The sequence below is a fragment of the Tachypleus tridentatus genome, chromosome 12 (assembly GCF_004210375.1).
Source record: "Tachypleus tridentatus isolate NWPU-2018 chromosome 12, ASM421037v1, whole genome shotgun sequence".
NCBI lineage: Eukaryota > Metazoa > Arthropoda > Merostomata > Xiphosura > Limulidae > Tachypleus > Tachypleus tridentatus.
Window position 1 is genome coordinate 20914366 of NC_134836.1, and position 20589 is coordinate 20934954.

Sequence of the window (20589 nt, forward strand, 5' to 3'; positions counted from 1 at the left end):
CACCGCCAACTCTTAGGCTACTCTTTTACCAAGAGATAGGGGGATTGACCGTCACATTATAACACCATCATGGCTGAAAGGGCGAGCATGTTGGTTAGAGGAGGGAATCGAAACCGTGACCCTCAGATTGCTAGTCGAGTGCCCTAATCACCTGACCATGCCGAACCATCTGCATATTTATCAAATAAGAAAAGTACATGTACGTATATAAAAACAACTAACAACGGTTTCTATATGATTAGGAATCACACCTTATAGAGATTGTCAATTTCGTATAGAAAGACACATCTTTATAGAATAAAACACGTAAGATTCTACATCCAAAGAGTTAATCCGAAGTTTGGCTATGCGATTACTGTTTTGCATACGATTAACATTACTGTCACGTGGTGGGTATTATCATATGATATTTTAAGCTCAGAAAATAAAAATGTGTGAAAAGCATATTAAAAGTAGGTTGAGTTTTGTAAACAATATTTAACGTTTTGGTTTATGTTAGAGACTAGTAATAGTTTTCGCAGTGTTGTTAGAAACCATTTTTTATGTTCTAGATGTAAAACCGATTTCAATCACAGAGGTAGGGCCACAGTCAACGAGTGAATGCATGTAGATATAGAACGACTATAATTAAAGCTCAACCTTTCAAGCGCTGAAAGAAAAAAGTTACACATCGGTAAATGGAAATTAGTAAACCATCACATTCCAATGTTAGCCACGTTAGTGTTTCACGTGAATAAACTTGACGTCAAATTCTGCGCAATCTCAATGCTCGTTCATCATAACTTGTTACAGAATTCTCTTAAAACAGCAACGTATTAATCTAGTGTTGTCGTTACGAGTTGTTCGTAATTTATGCCCACCGTCAGTATATAACTATATTGACTGTAAACAAAACAAAACATAGATTACCTTAGTTTTGGTAAAACAATTAAATCAATTTGGTAATAAGTCATTTTTAAGAGGAGTAATCGAAGGCAGAGATAGAGAGAAACGTCTCTGTTCTTAATATAGCAAGTTCATTTTCCATTAATTAGTACGGATGCTCAGAGAGATGCAGCGAAGTTAGTATAATTGAGCAGTTCGTAAGCATCCTCTGACTTCCCTATCGATCGTTGCGCATTTTGCAAGCACGTGTCGTTAGTTCTCTTAGTTAAAGGAACGTCTTCCACGGCAGCTGGTGCAAATACAGTGAGGCCCAGATTCCATCACAGAAGGAGATTAGATGAACAACTAAACTGTGGTAATGTACACACATGTTCTGTTCTATGAAGTACAAGGCCTCTCAAACACGAAATGTTTCCTTAAACCATAAAACTAGGTTTATTTGGAATTTGTAGTAGAAACTACGTTCATTTTAATGTCTGCAAAGCTACAAAAAGTCGGTGACTTCCGAAGATCAGACTTGTCTAAATTCTAAGGCATTGGTAAGTAGACAGGATTTCTTTAGAAAGAAATATAGGATTAACGTCCTTATAGTAGCTACAACACATCGCCTTGTAAAATTTAGATGTACTGATAAATAGCTAAGTAGATAAATTAATATACTTAAATAGAAAGGAGGAGGGAAAGAAGATGTCAAATAAATGTGAATTTAAACGTGTGAACTGTGTCAAATATTCGGGGTTTTCCATGATATTATCAGCTGTAGATACTCTATTTATCTCACTCGTCCTTCACGACGACAAAGGAATAGATAATTATGACCCAAGGTTTCTTCCATACTTAACAGTTCAGTGGTGTGGAAAATAATCAGATTCATTCAGCATACGAAACATAGGCCTAGTTAATCATAATTTTAAATCCTATGCTATTCATGTGAGTGTTACTCCCTGTTGATTGTTATATAAATAACCATGAGAAACTTATGGGATAAATCACCGATGGCCTTTTATTTCTTCAAATCTTCACTTTTATATTTTAATTTCTATCTGAGACCTGTAATATGGTTTTGCATATGAATCTGAGGAGTTTTTGCCATTAAATTCTGTATGTCTTTTATATGAGAGTTTTTATAATAAATATATTACGTAGGCCTAATAACATTCCATATGTCTTTTCAAAAGAGATTCTAGAATAAATCTATTGAATAGGTGTAATAACATTCCATATGCACTTGAAAAACGTTACAATAAATTTATTGCATATTCTTGATATTATTTCATATGTTTTTATGAAAGAAATATTAGAATAAATCTATTGCATAGTCCTAATAACATTCCATGTGCCTTTTCGGAAGAGCTGTTAAAATCTGTTGCATAGGTGTAATAACATTTCACATGTTCTTATGGAAGATATAGAAAATTTTGTTAAATGGGCTCTAATAACATTATTTATATGTATGTTGAGAGAAATCATTTAGAAAAGTCCATTAAAACAGGTTTCTAATAAAGTTTGATATATCTTTGTGAAAGAAATGTTAAAATAAACCCATTTAATAAAGTTCCATTTCTCCTGTATCAGAGACACGTTAGAATACGTTGGTTACGTAAACCTGATAAAGTTTTGTTTGCGCTTATTGGGGAGAGGGATGTTAGAATAAGTGTATAAACAACGAAGTTCAGAAGAGAAGCAAGAAAGGTTTACTTTCAATTATTGATGGTGAAAAGAGAACAGGAACATCGATTCATTGCATCAGTTTATTCGTAAGCATCTGCCACTTCTCTCTGTTATTCCACTTCTGTTTATCGTTCGATGAAAGAGCAGAAATAACACAGGCCTGCGATGATTATGTTGTCTTGAAATTTTTACTTGTTCTACAGTAATTCCTGTACATTTAATCCGAAAATGGTATCCATTTTTCTCCATCTTTTACAGATTTTTCACAAAACATTATATGCATTTTACTTAAGTGAATCATTTTCATTGAAATCGAGTCTCATTTTGTATGCTTAAAATAATGTCAACCACTGGCTATAGATTTCTCTAGACCAACGCGACGTGAGAGTCTTATCGATTTCTATAACCCAAACATAGTAACAAAAAATGTTCATTGTGGTAAACAAACTAATAATTTGATTTAAGAGTGTGTTTCTTCCCAGTTTGTAAAAAAAATCCTTATGTGGTGGAAAAAATGGATATTATTTTCAGTCTGCGTAGCTTAATTATGAAAAATCTATTATTGAAACCAAAACAATTTTTATGAAGTTTAAATTCGTAGGTTTATGTAATGAGCTTAGTTCTTTTATGTTTAAGACAATTATAAAGACAAAAATACTGTGGATGTTCAAGTTAAACAGTATGCAGCCATCTTGTTAATAAAAAAGATGAATAGAAGTAAATTAAATGCTTTGTTAATTTACAATAAACATATTAAGAAAACAGAAAGGTGGGAATTTAGGTGACCAAAGGAAAACATTTTCAAATATGGTACTATATAATATCATTTCATATATTTTATCCCAGTGTGGTAAATGCAATGACATCTTTCATTCAATCTCTGTGTATGGTAAGACATCCCTGATAATACAACAATATATTATTCAGAAGTTTTATTGTATCAACTGTATAATATGAAATTGTTTTTACGTCACTACAGTATGAAACAATATTCTTAGTTCTACCGTGTTGTGTGTTTTAATATTCCTTAGTGTAATTTCATACAACGTATAATATTCTTTATTTACTGCACAGTACGATACAATACTCTTAGTTTACCAACTGTGTGGTATAATTCTTGTTTTCTGGTGTATAGTTAGTGTTGTGTATTATATACTATTGTTCATTCTGTGGTGCTATATGATACAATACCTTTAGTTCTGCGGTGCTATGTGGCATAATAGTTTTTTTTTATAAATTTACTATATCATATGTCCCTCAGATTTGGTGGCTAATTTTTGATATATTTGTAAAATAAGTTATATTTATTGTATATTCTGTTTATTATTTCGTATTAAGCAGCGTTATTTGGATAAACCACATTATACGTCAGATAATTTTAATGTACTTTTCATGATCAACTCTTCTGTAAATATTAGTTCAGAAACGACAAAGAAAAATTATTCAAACAAAGAGTAGAAAGCTTTGAAAGGCACCTTTAAAAACGTGATGTCACAAGTGAACCATTTCATTCAAAATATAAAGTGTAAACGTGTTAGAGTAAGCCGTGCATAGTAGCGTAACAAAGTTGTTTGATAATGATTTCGTAACTTTGGCTTTAAATTTTATATTATGTATACAGCATCTGTGTATTGGAAATTTACAGAGAAAATTATTGACACTGGCAGTGTACAGACAGTACTTGAAAGTTGGAAACCACTTCTGATGATGCGATCCTTGCTCCATTGATAATAACTTGATTCTTTGTTTCCACAAATAGTTCCAAGGAGTCTTTAGTTACTGGGTATAAAGCTTCGTTTGTAATGAGAAGAGAACATGTCAGAATCACAAAAGCAAGAAAAAAAATCAAAAAGTTATTGCCTACATGAGATCATTATTTGTCGCTATATTTAGATTTATGTCTGAACAGTTATGATTTAGGTCACGATTGTAAGTTTTGTTTGTTGTTTGTTTTTTTATTTCGCGCAAAGCTACTCGAGAGCTATCTGCGCTAGCCGTCCCTAATTTAGCAGTGTAAGACTAGAGGGAAGGCATTTAGACATCACCACCCACCGCCGACTCTTGGGCTACTCTTTTACCAACGAATAGTAGGATTGACCGTCACATTATAACGCTCCCACGGCTGAAAGGGCGAGCATGTTTGGGATTCGAACCCGCGACCCTCGAATTATGAGCCCTCACGATTGTAAGACCATTATTGTTTAATATAATCAGACAACTTTAAATTTTGATCTCTGTCTACTATGGCCAGATGCATTGAATAAGCACGGCAACTATAATATATCATTTAAAATGTTTTCAGTTTAAACCAGGATAAGATTTATTGATCAGAATGAAGTCGAACTTCATAGGGAAATTTTTCAGATATTTGTTATTGTTATTTTAATCATTAAACGTGTACGACTTAACTACTTATATATTAAAAAAACAAACATTATAACTTTTATTTGTTTGTTAGTTCAAAAAAGTAGTATTTGGGGTTACATTTCATCTAACCAGTTTCTTGTTTATAAAGTTGGTTGTAGGTCATGGCCTTGGAAACGACAGAAACACGAGTTACTCATGCAGTAAAAGCTCATCTTTTATTTATGATAGTGAAATGTCTCATTAGAGAGGAATACTTAAGAAGCGATTGTATCTTTTGTCTAAACATCATTTTTTTTCCTTTTCATGTCATATTCCTCAACAAAAACAACAATATGGTGAATCGGAATAACTTCGAGTTCAAATTTCTTCATTTAGTATAAAAACTTTATCTAGTCATATTCAACGGTAATTTACAATCACTACATAATACACGAGTAGTAATAATCAGATATGTTAGTTATTGAAAAATGTTATGACGTTTCGCTGTTGATTCAAACAGTTTGTTTATTTGTAATTAAGCACAAAGCTAAACAATGGGCTAAGAGAGTGAGACAGATTGATGGACGCTGTGTTTATAACGATCTACTGAAATTTGACATATATAATAGAAGTAAAGAGAATAAGACAAATTGGTGGAAGCTGTCTTTATAACAAAGTACTGAAACTTGACATATATAATAGAACTGATGAGAATGAGACTGACGGAAGCTGTATTCATAACGATTAATGAAATTTGACATGTATAAGAGAACTGATGAGAGTGAGGCTGACGGAAGGTGTATTTATAGCAATCTACTGAAACTTGACATATATAATAGAACTGAAGAGAATGAGACAGATTGATGGAAGCTGTATTTATAATGATCTGTTGAAACTCCACAAATAATAATATGGTACTAAAGCCATCTGTCGCTGATCCTAATTTGGGAAGGTAGACATCCAAGAACACCCTACTACAAACCACCCATTCTTTGGTATTGACTGTAACTCGTATAACGTACTCTCACGTGGAAGTATGTACACCAATATCACAATTGAAAGCTCTAGGGCAAACTCGAGCCAAAATAATGAATACAAAATAGTATCAATGTATGTATGTTTGTCTTTAAAAATGTAATTTTATTGGGTTGAGGAATAATTCGTGAGCGTTTTTTCATATTAAAAATTATATTCATAAATGAAACGCTTTCGCAAAATATTTCATGTCATTTGGTAGATAATTTTTTGCTCTAATAGATGGTGTGTTTGATTTTCATATGTCTGTAATTTTTGCTTTCATTTTCAGCTCATTAAATGGAATGTCAAGTGGACAAAATCGAGCATTTTCTACACCATCTGCTTTTCGCATTTAATTTCTTGCAATTTCGTTTACAACAATGCATACTATATACATAGGTATTACATGAAATAAAGTATCATAATAAATGTTTTGGGTGTAATGTGTTCATGCATTGAAGTATTGTATAGTCTTGCATGTAATGCTTGAATGAAATTATTTAAAAACGCTCACGAATTATTCCTCAACCTAATATTTTAAAGTAATATTTGACTTTGCCATATCATTGTGATGGTGTCACCCCTTTAAGAATATTCAAACTAATGTTTGGTTTCGATATCATACAAAATATGAATTAAAGCTACGAATAATTGTTTCTTTGCAATTAAACTCAAAGGTACAAATGGGCCATCTGTGCTCAGCCCGTCACAGATATCTGAACCCGGTTCCTAGCGTTGTAACCGCAGACACTGGGGGAAAGGGGGGGCGCTAAGAATGAGGAGAGATATGAATGAAGTATTAAATAGCTGATGTGGATTGATCAGTACTGCTGGAATGGGTTAACATGTGTGGATCTAATTATTACGTTTTGCATTAAAAGTCATGGAAAAGAAATGCGGGGTCATTATTAAGTTAAGGTTTTGAATCACTAGCATTTGTTTCAGTTGAACCTGTGGGTGAGATGAACACTAATTATTGCGTTGATTCAGTTCACAAACGAGGAAGTTTTAATGTGTTTTATCGAATTGTAATACGTGTTTTTAGTTGTTTGCTTATCTGGTATTTGCATTGCAAAAACAAAACTGTACTCCGACAGTTTCTCGTAAATGTAAACAAATTTGGTCAGAAATAATTCACAAGCTCTGGTGTTAAAATATGTCTCCAAAAATGGCTGCATGTGTACCAACGTACCTGTTGTGCTCGGGGCTGTTTCATGCACCTGATTGGTTGCTGCACAGTTCTCATCTCACGTGCTACATGAACCTCTATATTTTCTCCCCGAGCCAGGCGCATAGTAGCTTGTTGTTTTCTTTAGCGAAAGAAGACTTACTTGGTGGATGAATTAAAGTAACATTTAACCGATGTAATGTCATTAAGCCCAATGACTGGGTAGCACCAACGAAGCGTTTCTAAGGTCGACACTGTAACGTCCATGTGTCGAACTAAAAACACTGGTCGGCAAACGCCTGACCTTGTTCCTCTTCCTGACCCGTCTTGGTTGGAGCTCGAGCTCAGACTTGACCGTTGGTCAAATAGTACAATGGACGATACAGGTAAGGCTGGCAGCAACAGCGAAATAATTATTCAGTCTTAACCATAATATGTATATTGCGTTCCTACCTTCATTCCACGTTAAACGTTTTGTGCTATCGAAGTAACTGGTATAATTCTCATAATATTAAAAAGTATACAGTTTGTTTTTGTAAACACGATACAATATACACAGTTTCTGACTAAAGTGTGACTCGGTATAACCTTTTAGGATCGTTGTTGCTCATTTATTTAGGAAAACAACATTTAATAATAGAAATTTTGGTTATAACGTATCTAATTTTACCGATAAAGTTCAGTTACTGGGGAAAGCCGATTCGGAGAAGAAAGGGTTTATTGTGAATGGTGTTCATAGGTTTAGTAAATAGGCAGTAGATTTAGTTGCAGGCTTTAAAACGTAGAGAGAGAACTAGCTTGCTTTATGAAAGGAGTGGTTTCGATTTTGGAGAAAGATTCTGGTTAGCAGAGGTGACTAGACTGTAAGCAACCAGCTTCCGAGATGTAGCTAATTTAATGTTTTGATAAAGAATAAAAACGTTATTGTAGAGTTGTAAGAGTTTGCTTGTTTTGGAATTAAAGCCGCACAATGGGTTATCTATGCTCTGCCCACCACGGGAATCGAAATCCAGTTTCTAGCAGTGTGAGTCCATAGACTGTACCTCTTGAGGGAGAAGCTATAAAAGACTGAACCATAACGATGTTTTTATAACCATAGGTTTCAATCTCAGTTTTAATATTATATTGTAAGAATAGTAACGTATTGTTTAGCTTCCTTTCTTTCAATAGTTTTAATATAATATACAATGTTATTGAAATTATAATTTATGTCACACTACTGTTTTTTTCTTTATAATTTTATTATGGTGTTGTGAAATTAATGACAAATAATGAATTATCATTTGCTCTTGTAGTACCACGTTTTGTCTCATCAGTTTCAGTGTTAGGTTGTGAGGGAATTATGAGCACGTGACCACCTTTTGCTGTAATAGTTTTAGTCTTATCTTTTGGGCATAGTCGCATGTAGTTTTCAACTGCTTCGAATTAGAACTTTTAATATTAGCTAATTGATCGAATTAGCTTGTTATACTATTGCTACTTGTTCAATAGCACCATATGGAACATTAAATATCTTTTTGAATTTTCACATGGTTATGCATAATATTTCTAAGTAATATGAATGAGAATTTGGATCGGAAGAATTTAATAAATAATTTGGTAATCCTGCCAAGTACATCTGCTGTTGTCTTTAACTGAAGTATGAATAGTCCAATTCTCATTTCAAATCTATAGATTTTAAATTTCGTTTTCGATGCTGAAGAACAACTCTGATTGATATAAGTTACAGTTTTAACAACTGAATCGAATTCACACCGAAACAATTGATGATTAAAATAGCGCCGTGACCATTACTATATGGTGTTCCATGAGGTCTGAAGAACTCTGGTGTTGGCCTGGTCGATACTAGCTAGGCCTGACACATTATATGAGTTTGATGTATTTTTGTATTGTTTTTTACTTTCAGTCCTAAAGTTCTTTTGAGAGTTATTGTTGTTATACCCAGCTAGGACGTTTAATACAAATCCATACAAGTTTAGCTAGATGTATTAAAGATTTTGTTTGTTTTGAACTTAGCGCGAACGCTACACGAGAGCTATCTGCTCTAACTGTCCCTAATTTAACAGTGTAAGACTAGAGGGAAGGCAGCTAGTCATCACCGCCTACCGCTTAATCTTAAGCTGCTCTTTTACTAATGAATAGTGGGATTGACCGTAAGTTATAACGCCCACACGTTTGAAAGGGCGAGCATGTTTGATGTGATGGAGATTCGAACCTGCGAACCTCGGGTTACGATTCGAGCACACTAACCACGTTGCCATGTCGGCCCTAGCTAGAGGCAACGAGACAAAATATTGAACGAGAGCCATCCTAAGTAAGATTCGATAGCGAAGGGTGTAATTGCAAATCTGTGGGCGCGAGCGCTTCTGGGATCGAACCCATAATTATGTGTCGTAATTACCTGAGGTCGCGGCTGAGTCACATGGAGAAGAGACAGTGGTAGTATCAGTCTCTAAGTAAAAGAAGCTATCCTCTACGCTATCAGTTCGAGTAATTATGACAGACAAATGTTCCATTTCCTTGAAGATATTACCTAAAAATCTAGGGTTTCTATAAGATCTATTTTTTCGTCCTGAATAGACCAGACTGCAGGTTGTTCTTTCGAAACAAAAAATGAAGTGAAAGATGATATAGGTTGCCAACACTAGCATGTCGACTGTAAAAAGCTTTTGTTAGCGTGGTTGACTCTAGCTTCTTCCTGTATTTTTAGCGCCCTCACGTTGTTCATCGTATCCGGGTGAGCTGAAAATTTGCCAATAAAACGTAATGAATTTGAGTGGTCTCCATAGGAAGTTTGTCATTCCTAATCAAAGTGACTTTGGATAGAAAAATATGCATGCCATCTAGAGGACCAAGCAAGGCCTACAGATTAGTTGTACTGTCTGCGGATCAGAAGGTCCAAGATTCGAACCTTTATATATCGCTTCATGCTTTCAGCTGTTGTGATGTCATAACTGTGACAGTTAATCCCGCTATTCGATTAACAAGAAGAGGGTGTTGTTTGGTTGCCCTTTCTCTGGTCAGCAGTTCTAATTTAATGGTAACTATCCGTGAATCTTGGAGTCCCTAAACTGGCTGATCACATAAACTATTTTAATGTCAAACACATTTCGGCTATAATAGCTCTTTTTTTAAACTCTTATCATACATACCACGATCTGCATGATTAAGAACGTTTTAATACCGCTGACTTAGGGCCTAGTAATAATATAATATCTATGTATTAGCAATAAATAGATTATAAGCAGTCACTTTTGATAATGCGTTCAATGACTTTGAGAGCCACACAATATTCATCTTTGCCAATATATTTGTTTTTTAGTAAGAAATGAAACATGAAGATAGTTATATAGGACAAAAACTGTAGTTAGTATGATCACTTGTTTATCAGTTTAATCATGATCACATGCATATCAAGACCGGGAAGACTGCCAAGATTAACCAATTCACTCTGCACTTTAACTTTCCTCTTAATAACAAGTACCTTGTTAAAACCGCTTTTCACATTGTTGTTATTAAGGACCACACGTTGGTAATTTCTACCCTTCGAATTTTTTGTTTTAAAGTTGTGAATAAATTCCGTAAGATCTGATATCTAGTTAACGAGTTCTTAAGTTAGGTGGACTTCGGAACACTTTCTAGGACCTTGTATGCTTATAGAAACAAGTTATTTGTAAACGAAATCAAGACACACGATAGTGTCATGCAACCAAAACAACCTGTGTTATTATGAGAAATGATAGTTTAGCGATTTTCCATCTTTAGTAGTTCGGACTGGAGTGACTCAAACTATCGCATTTCAAGTTTATATACTCTGCTGGAACTTTACTTCACATACGAGAGGTCATGACAATCCATTAAAAAACATGAGATGCATGCCCCAAATTGAACACAAAACGCAGCCTAGCTATCTAACGAATAAATATATTTGCTATAAAATTCCTATCAGGGTTATAAATGTGGCGACCAGTTTGTCCTCACTTTTTTTTTTTACACTTATTAACATTATTTATCACAAAAGGTTTGTTTGTTAATTTCGCCCAAAGCTATTTGACAACTATCAATGTTAGACGTCCCCAATTTAGAAGTGATAGACTAATTAATGCTAACTACCTCTAACTACGAGTTACTCTTACCAATGAACGACAGAATTGACCATCACTTTATAACGTTTCATGGCTTAATGGGTGAGCATAGTTGGTGAGGAGATTTGAACCTGCAGCCCTAACCGCTAAGCCAGTCATAACAGAAGCTATCTTATGTTCTTATGATTTTTCAGTAAATATTTTCCAGGAATACGACATATTTGCTCACAATAAATTTTTTGATATTATTGTTTTTGATGCGTTAGTAGCTGTATGTCTGTAAACATACTGAATTAGAAATAACTCATTAGCCCCAAAGTGTCGTTATTATAAAATATTATACACATACTAGTATGATACACGTATATTTTAGAAAAAAAAAAATTGTTTTCGAAGGTAGTTTTATCTATAGAATTTTATAGTGCGATTATTACAAAAAGATCTTAAGTGATTTTATTATGGTTGTACAAGCACGAAGAAAACAGCCAAAATTAAACAGCGCTCACCAGTAATAGATATCATTATTGACAGTTTTATGTTTTTATTTGTTATTGACAAGGTTACACCCTCAAAAAGGAGTTATGGAGCAGTTTTATGTATTTATGTGTGTGTGTGTGTAAACATCTTTTTAAAAGTAGGTTTTGAGTTTACGAAAAAAAATACATATAGAAACGTTTCGTGTTACCTGTTAGGTCAATGTCCGACTAGAATCAAAACAGATTTCTTCGCTATATACCATTAGAGGCCCTACCTTAGAACTGAAACCTAGCGGTGGTTCGCACTAGAATTATCCAACTTCATGCTAGTGGGTGGCCAGTTTGTAAGAATCCTAAATTCTAACTGTGTTCGAAGGCCCGAACATATTTATCCATCGAACGTATAGTACTAGACAATAAATGAAAACAGTGTCGTTAACGCTTAACAATTATTTTAAGTTGCTTTTCGAAATGTGAAGTAAATTGTGTGTTGTTTTTTTTATGTAAGAGACCCATACAGTAGTTAGAGGAAGGCAAAAACCTTGCCTTTAGCCATCAGTGGGACAGAGTTGGTTGATTTACAGTTGGTTGTTATTTTGAATCCAGGAAAGAAAAAAGTCGCAAAATAAAATAACTTCAATATTATTCAAACAAACAATTATTTTGTATTAAAAATACATATTTTTTAAATTGTTCCATTTTTTACACAAGAATGTACGTGTAATGCCATCACACACAGTTTATGTTGTCAATGTATAGAAATCGTTAACTGACAATGTATTGTCAGTTAAAAACTCATTTAAAAATATTTTTGTTTTATTACATTAATTATTTATGGTATTTAAATAAAATGTGATTTTTTTGTTACTTTATTTCCTTTCACCGTTATTTTGTATTCTCTCAATTATCCCCCCCCCTCTCCCCACATATGTACATTCCTTTCCAAGGAGTGGAGGATTTATAGAAACCGTTTCTTTGTTTACTAATGATATTTAAGAGTAGAATAAACAACATAAAGACAGCTGTGAACTTATTTACAATGTATTAATTTTTAAAGAAATTTTGTGCCTTAATCTACCATACTACTATTAACGAGAAAATGATGTATACATACGAGTTCCTACAATCCTAACATTTACTAGTAGAAAACAGTAGTTTGTAAGAATGAACGCTACAATTACAAATAATTAAGTAGCCAAATAACCAGTTTATGTATATTTGAATAGGACAGACAAATAAGTAACATTTGTTAAAGATGCCAGTCCTCGGAATGTTTTGCAATCGCCTACTTTACATACTGGCCCGGCATGGCCTGGTGGGTTAAAGCACTCAACTCGTAATCTGAGGGTCGCGGGCTCGAATCCCCGTCACACCAAACATGCTTGCTCTTTCGGCCGTGAGAGCGTTATAATGTGACGGTCAATCTCACTATTCGTTGGTTAAAAGAGTAGCCCAAGAGTTGGCGGTGAGTGGTAATGACGAGCTGCCTTCCCTCTAGTCTTACTCTGCTAAATTAGGGACGGCTAGAGCAGATAGCCCTCGAGCAGCTTTGCGCGAAAGTAAAAAAAAACATACAAACTTCACATACTGAACATTAAATTTATGTAAGTAGATGGCAACTTTATTTGATTTGATGAACTTACTTTAAATCAAGTGTATTTATGTGTGTGTTTTTTTTTATAACAAAGCCACATCAGACTATCTGCTGTGTCAAACGAGGGGAAATCGAACTCCTGATTTCAGCGTTCTGAAACCAAAGAAATACCGCTGTCTCAGGGGGATTTTAAATCAAAACTCAATGTTTACAATCATTGGACCCCAATATACTTATAGTATATTTAATAGAAAGCTACAACTAATAATTTTGAAAAAAAAATATCGAAGATACCTTGAGTAAACTCTAGTTATTTTCCAGTCATGTGACTTGTTTATTACCATTTTATATTCCTGTGTCATGGTAAACTTTTCATATCTGATGGTTACAAAACTTCCTTCAAACATTTGTACATTTTTTTTGTGTTAAACGTTTAACAAACCTTCATCTATTTACCAGTTCAATCCATCTAGGACCTTATCTCGGTGTACCTGATGTCTTCCCAATGAAAGATTTCTGCAGCTTTCCAATAGATATCATTTTGCATAAAATATTTCCACAGTTCACACCGAAATTTTACAGAAACTATAAAAAATCTTTAAACCTACATATTTATTTTATTAATATGCGATAGTTTAATTGATCCATCCAGTATGTTTTCTATAGCTGTTTTCAAAGATTTCATTAGTAAGTTATTGTTTTTGATTTTCGCGCAAAGCTACACGAGGACTATCTGCTCTAGTCGTCCTTAATTTAGCAGTGTAAGACAAGAGGGAAGGCAGTTAGTCATCACCACCGATCGTCAACTTTTGGGCTACTCTTTTTACCAACGAATAGCGAGATTGACCGTTACATTATAACTCCCCCACGGCTGAAAGGGCGAGCATGTTTGATGTGATGGGGATTTGAACCCGCGACCCTCGAACTACGAGTCGAGTGCCTTAACCACCTAGCCATGCCTGGCCTATAAATAAAATTTACAAAATGGAAACATCATTCTCGCGATTATTATAACTGTCATAGAAAGCGAAATCAATTTTCTATTAATTATGTATGCAGGTGTTTTTAAGTTTACTAACTATAAGCAATTCTTGTACTGCTATTCATGAAACTGCAGAGATCAAATGTTGACTGAAATAGTTTATATTATTACTCGGAGGATAAAGGTTATTTTTTTCTTTAACTTTATTTTCAAAATATCTAAAATCCCTTCAGTATGCACAATAAGTTATGGATAATAACAAATATCTTGAGCCTACAGAGCACACACTTTGTTAAAGTAGCCCAAGAGTTGGCGGTGGGTGGTGATGACTAGCTGCTTTCCCTCTAGTCTTACACTGCTACATTAGGGACAGCTAGCACAGATAGTTCTAGAGCAGCTTTGCGCGAAATTCCAAAAACAAACAAACACTAATCGATTAAATTGCTCAGCTCTAACTCCCACGAGATTCATGTGTCCAATGAGGTAACAAAATAGTTACCGCTATACCCATATACCATGTGAAGTAGAATGTTAGATACCACTAGACCCATGTATCCTGTGAGGTAGAAGTAGGGTTAATACGTGACCCATGTGCTGTGTGAAGTAGAAAGATGGTTACCGATAGATCCGTGTATCATGTGAGGTAGGTAGTTAACACGGGACTCGTGTACCCTTCGAGGTAAAAAGATGGTTAATTCGAAACATTTAATTTTTCGCTTTTAAGCCTTCTGAAACCACTTTACGACGTATAATAAAAGTTTTAGATTTTTATTTTTATTGGTTTTACTCATTGACTATACATCCAGAGTGGAAACATTATATAACACCTGAGGTTCCTTATAATGTAAGTTTTGGTTAGAAATATTTGAATACTATGTAATACTTTTTTCAGTATCCTCCAGTCATGCGCACATTTAATTTCGATGCAAGTGTACGTACAACGTAAAACATTTTTTCTTAATTTTCAGGATCTTACACGTACGAGTTGTGACTAACATCTTTTATTTTTGCGTTTCTTTACATAAAACATAGACTATTGCTGTGCGTTTACATGGTCCAGACTGTCACTGAGGTTTTAAAGCATCTTGAAATTTTCAGTTTCCAACAAACTTTGTAAATGTTTTGTCTTCTCGACGAATGTAAAGATTATGGTAAAGAAGTAACTTCTAGTATGAAGTTACGTGGAACATAGGATTATTTTATGCGAATTACTTACTAGTTCAGATTGTACTGGATTAACAGATTGCACATATGACAAGATAAATTATGGAAACTGTCTGTGACTGTGTTCCATACAATCTAAGACTATGGTTTAGGCTTAGATAGTTGTGGTAACATGACCTATTATTTATGTAACAGACTACATAATAGAAATCAACTTTTGAACTCACTCGATAAAAAATTTACTCCCTTGCTGCTGGTTACGTCATTGAGGGTTTGATTATTGCTAATTCCCCTGCTGTCAGCTACATCATTGAGGGTTTGATTATTGCTAATTCTCCTGCTGTCAGCTACATCATTGAGGAGTTAATTAATCCTAATATCTTTTCTGCCAACTGCGTCATTGAGGGTTTTATAATTCACATGTCCTTTAAATATACAAATGAGAGAGAACTCTGAAGATGATTTATGTAGAGGTGGAATTTTTACACTGAAGGTGGCATTTTGGGCCATGATGTAATAAAGTCTCTACTGGAGTTTATTTTCAACCTATACGCGCCATTGGCAACACATGGATTAAACAGCCGGGTCAAATTCCCCTAGGTGTCCGGTATAGCAAAATCTATTTTTTAATTACTAACCAACGGGAAGACAAGGCCTTTGACAACTCTTTGAACTGACTACTATTTTTATAACGTCCTCTCAACTAGAAATATGGAGCGCGTGCAACATCATCACAACGCTAACCTCGGATCTTTGGGTATGCAGCCCTCCACATTAGCCATTATAGTTTATAGTCGGTGTTACACTTTGAAGGCTCTTTTTAACAACTCAAACTGCTACACACGTGAGGAATGTTAGTTATGCAATGCAGGGTTATCTTGTAACAAGGATGTAAAAAAAACAAAAAAACAACGTGGGGATGAAAACATGTTTTGAATATTTGCACAAAGCTACTGGGGGGCTATTTGCATTTACTGTACCTCATTTGCAACTGATTAACTCTTAACTGAAGATTGCGATTTGACACTCAATCCTATAACGCATCCATGGTCTCAAAGTTTGGAGCGTAATTTTCTTATCGGTAATGTGATGCGAACTCTCGACCTGCGTATCCACACTCCGGCACGTTCACCATTGGCCACGCTCAGCCATAAAGAAGAAAATTTCTGTGTATTTATGAATACAATAGTGTTAATGAATATAACTGGTATATATATTTTCCTTATAGATGATTTGGTTCTGATATGCAAGTTGTTAACTAGGTTTTTGTTTCGTATACGTGAGGAATTAATCATGGCTTGCTCAGGGCCATAACGCTTGTCTCGTAATCTTTCTCGACGAATCGCATACGTTACTTCTTATTTTTGGATATATATAAAGGGGTTAGTGGCTCTCTAGCATGACAAAGCAAATATGGAAATAAACAGAAGAATTCCAAGCCACGGCCTGGTTTCTGTAAAGGGATTTCCGACTAGCGCTAACACTCTTCACTGATTAATGAACGAATCCAACTTCATACCTTTTTGTTCCGACTAGCTCAGCGATACGCAACTAACTCTTGTTTTCGTTGTGTAGCTTGTCAACTTCCTAATACTTCGTCACAAAAACCAGATTGAACTGTAAAATTCGGGTTACAAATAGTTTGGCGAAAGAAGAAAAGGTTGGTACATATTTTACTGTATGCTATACTTTATGTTAAAATGTAAGGGTCAGAGCAGCATTTTTGTCATCGATACAAGCTTATGGTAAGCTTAATCTGCTCGCAACAGAAGGGCTGTCAGGATATAAGGATTTAGTTATATTTTGTATTTATGGCAGAATAACTCAGATTTTCTGCCTCTCCCTTCTTGTGAATTACAGACCAACCAGTAAACAGTACCCTGCCACCCACCACCCACACCAAGGGATTGATTGTCACTTTTATAACACGCCCACAATATTAATTGTGTGGTACTGCAAGGATCCGAAACCTGCTTAAAGCACAATATATCGCTGTCAAATACCTTTTTAAATTGTTTTTAAATGAAAATGAACTTGCAGAGAGAATAATGAGGCTTATGTTACTTAAAATTATAAACATTTATTTATTCTAGCTGATGTTCAACACATCACAGTAAAAATATAGGGGTACCTCAGTGGAGAAGGATCCAAATGCTAACATGTTTATGTCACTTCTTTGGTCGCCTAAGGTTTTATGTCTAGTTTAATGACAATCGATCCAACGGTTTACCAGTTAAAAGCGGATGGACGTACCCATGCACAGATCTTTTTTGTTTTTGTTTTATTTCGCGCAAAGCTACTCGAGGGCAATCTGCCCCAGCCGTCCATAATTTAGCAGTGTAAGACTAGAGGGAAGGTAACTAGTAATCACCACCCACCGCCAACTCTTGGACTACTCTTTTACCAACGAATAGCGAGATTGACTGTCACATTATAACTCCTCCACGGCTGAAAGGGCGAGCATGTTTGTTGTGACGGGGATTCGAACCCGCGACTCTCGTATTACGAGTCGAGCGCCTTAACCACCTGCCCATGGTGGGCCAGACAGACCCTTGTCAAATAATGGTTTAACCTTTATATAAGATGAACGAAATTAAGTTTAATTATTGCTTGGGATTAAAAAAAAAAAAAGTATATCGTTTTAAGTTTTAGGCCTGCTTTTACGTAATGCAATATATGGTACCTAAAAGATGAATAAATAATAATTTCTAGAATAGCTAGTTCACGTCCCTCAATGAGTCACCGATATATTAACAGAATTATTACGCTAAAATCCCGGACTCGATTCTCCGTAGTGTACAAAATTCAGGTAGTTTATTCTGTAGCTTTGCGCTAAAGTAGAACAATTGGGAGAATGTTATGGTTAGAGAATGTTATGGTTAGTGTCTCGTCTCCTATGAAATGTACTTTTACACTTAATTATTAAAATATGGTCTATTTTTTATATTATTGTTATTTACTACACCTGTCCTACTGAGGTTTCTTAAGACTGGATATCACTGTAACAATAAGTATATAATATTATATACCTTAAACTACAGATGGCAGCACAAATATACTTATTAATTACATTCAATACACTAACCCCGTGCTCCTCAATCTTTTCCGATATCATTTACACTTAAGTTTTTTTATCAACAGCTCACTGAAAATTCTCTATGTAATTATCAAACTAGAATAAATAATAATTATTAATAACTTTATATTTACTCTTGTTGTGTAATTGACAACACTCATTTACCCCATTATTCTCACTGATTCTACTCTCGTTAACCACACTAAACGACTATGTTAGAATATCCTGTAATTTGGTTTGTTTCCTTTTGAATTTCGAATCCGAGACCCTCAGATTGCGGCCCGGCATGGCCAGGTAGTTAAGGCGCTCAACTCGTAATCTGAGGTCGCGGGTTCGAATCCCCATCACACCAAACATGCTCGCCCTTTCAGCTGTGGGGGCGTTATAACGTGACGGTCAACCTCACTATTCGTTGGTAAAAGAGTAGCCCAAGAGTTGGCGGTGGGTGGTGATGACTAGCTGCTTTCCCTCTAGCCTTACACTGCTAAATTAGGGACAGCTATCGGAGATAGCCCTCATGTAGCTTTGCACGAAATTAAAAAACAAACAGATAGTGAGTCGAGCGCCTTAACCTTCGGACCCTTTTGTATGTTTCGAAGAATTGCACTCTGAACTTGCATAATATTTCCCACCATCTACTTCTTTCTTTGTCATGGTTTCAAAGTGTAAGAACACAATTGTTAATTTCCTTTTCTTTTCAATGCTTTTTATAAAGACAAATAGAGATATTTTGTTAATATTACTCGACTTTATTTGTATAAGGTATATGAAGTTTTTTGAGTATCCTTAATATTATCATACAATTTAATAGAAGAAAGGAATTAAGAAATCATAGCTAAGGTTCTGAATATTCAGGCTACAAGGTATTTTCTACCCTCTGTACTTAACTTTTGTTTAAATGCAGCTTTAACTACCGAACAATAGTCAAGAGAACAGCTAATATCCTTTCACACTAGTTACCTGTTGTTCTGGGACATTCACTTTTAGTATCACGTACCCTATTTGTGAGAAAAACGTTTTAAAGTATAACACATTGTGTAAAGGTGAACAGTAATATCTTCCAATAGCAGATCAGAAGATACTTGAGGTTATATTCTCCCCAATTTATTGATGGAAATGACTAACAGTGAGAGGTAGCACACGCGTCTCTTGGGGAGAATAGTATTATTGTCTCATATATGATGCTATGTTTTCTCTGTCTAGCGTGGATTTTCCTTTAGAGTAGAGTTTGACAGATGTTTGCTTCTTCAGCAAAGGCGCCTGCATTATGTGCGCACGCACGCACGCACGCACACACACACGCACACACACACACTCTCACTCATCTACTTTGACTGTTTTATAAAACAAATAAAGATCGTTTTTATTGCGTTTTACATTGTGATCAGTCTCTTTCATGCTTAGCAACTTAATGAAAGTTAAGAAACACAGATTTAACTCGTCATAACTTTCTGTTGAACCTTATTAATACTGTTCAGTATAATGTTTAAAATAATTTTCATTATATATTTATTTCGTTAATTTCCTTTTACTGTTATGAAATGTATGTTTTCTAAAAGCAAAGCTACATCGGACTATCTGCTGAGTCCAACGAGTGAAATCAAACCACTGATTTTTAACGTTGTAAATCCGTAGACGTACCTCTGTGCCAGCGTGGAACTACTCTTATGAAGGGTACTCTGAATGTTTAGCTCTATATACCCTATAGGCGGTTAGGGTGCTCGACTTGCAACCTAAGGGTCGCTGGCTCGAATCCCTGTCCTATCAAACATGCTCGCTCTCCCAACCGCGGAGTTATTATTATGTTTGCTGATAAAAGAATAGCCTAAGATGTTGGCGGTGGGTATGGATAACTGGCTGCTTTAACTGCTAAGTTAGGGAGGTCTAGTACAGATAACCCTCGTGTAATGGTTAGCACACTGGACTCTGAATCCAACAATCCGAGTTCAAATCTCGGTTGGACCTGTATCATTATTATTACGTTTTGCCCGACATGGAAAAGTGGGTTAAGGCGTTCAACTCGTAATTTTGAGGGTCGCGGAATCGAATCTCTGTCGCACCAAACATGCTCGCCCTTTCCGTGGGGCCGTTATAATGTTCGGTCAATCTCACTATCCGTTGGCAA

General features: G+C 35.1%; 1 protein-coding gene across 13 annotated transcripts in view; it reads left to right on the forward strand.

Annotated features, from left to right (window-relative positions):
• The window catches only part of LOC143235125 (uncharacterized), a 332951-nt gene that overhangs the window by 101283 nt on the left and 211079 nt on the right, over window positions 1–20589 (forward strand). Inside the window, exon 1 of one of the 13 annotated variants that reach the window (XM_076472977.1) lies at window positions 1236–1424. The exons of 11 other annotated variants lie outside the window; for them this stretch is intronic. Coding sequence is in view for 1 of the 2 variants with exons in the window: in XM_076472971.1 (XP_076329086.1) it covers window positions 7353–7473 (121 nt within the window). In the remaining variant the exon portion in view is untranslated. Of the gene's footprint in view, window positions 1–1235; window positions 1425–7201; window positions 7474–20589 lie in introns of those variants that run through there. One more of the 13 variants, XM_076472971.1, reaches the window with a different exon arrangement.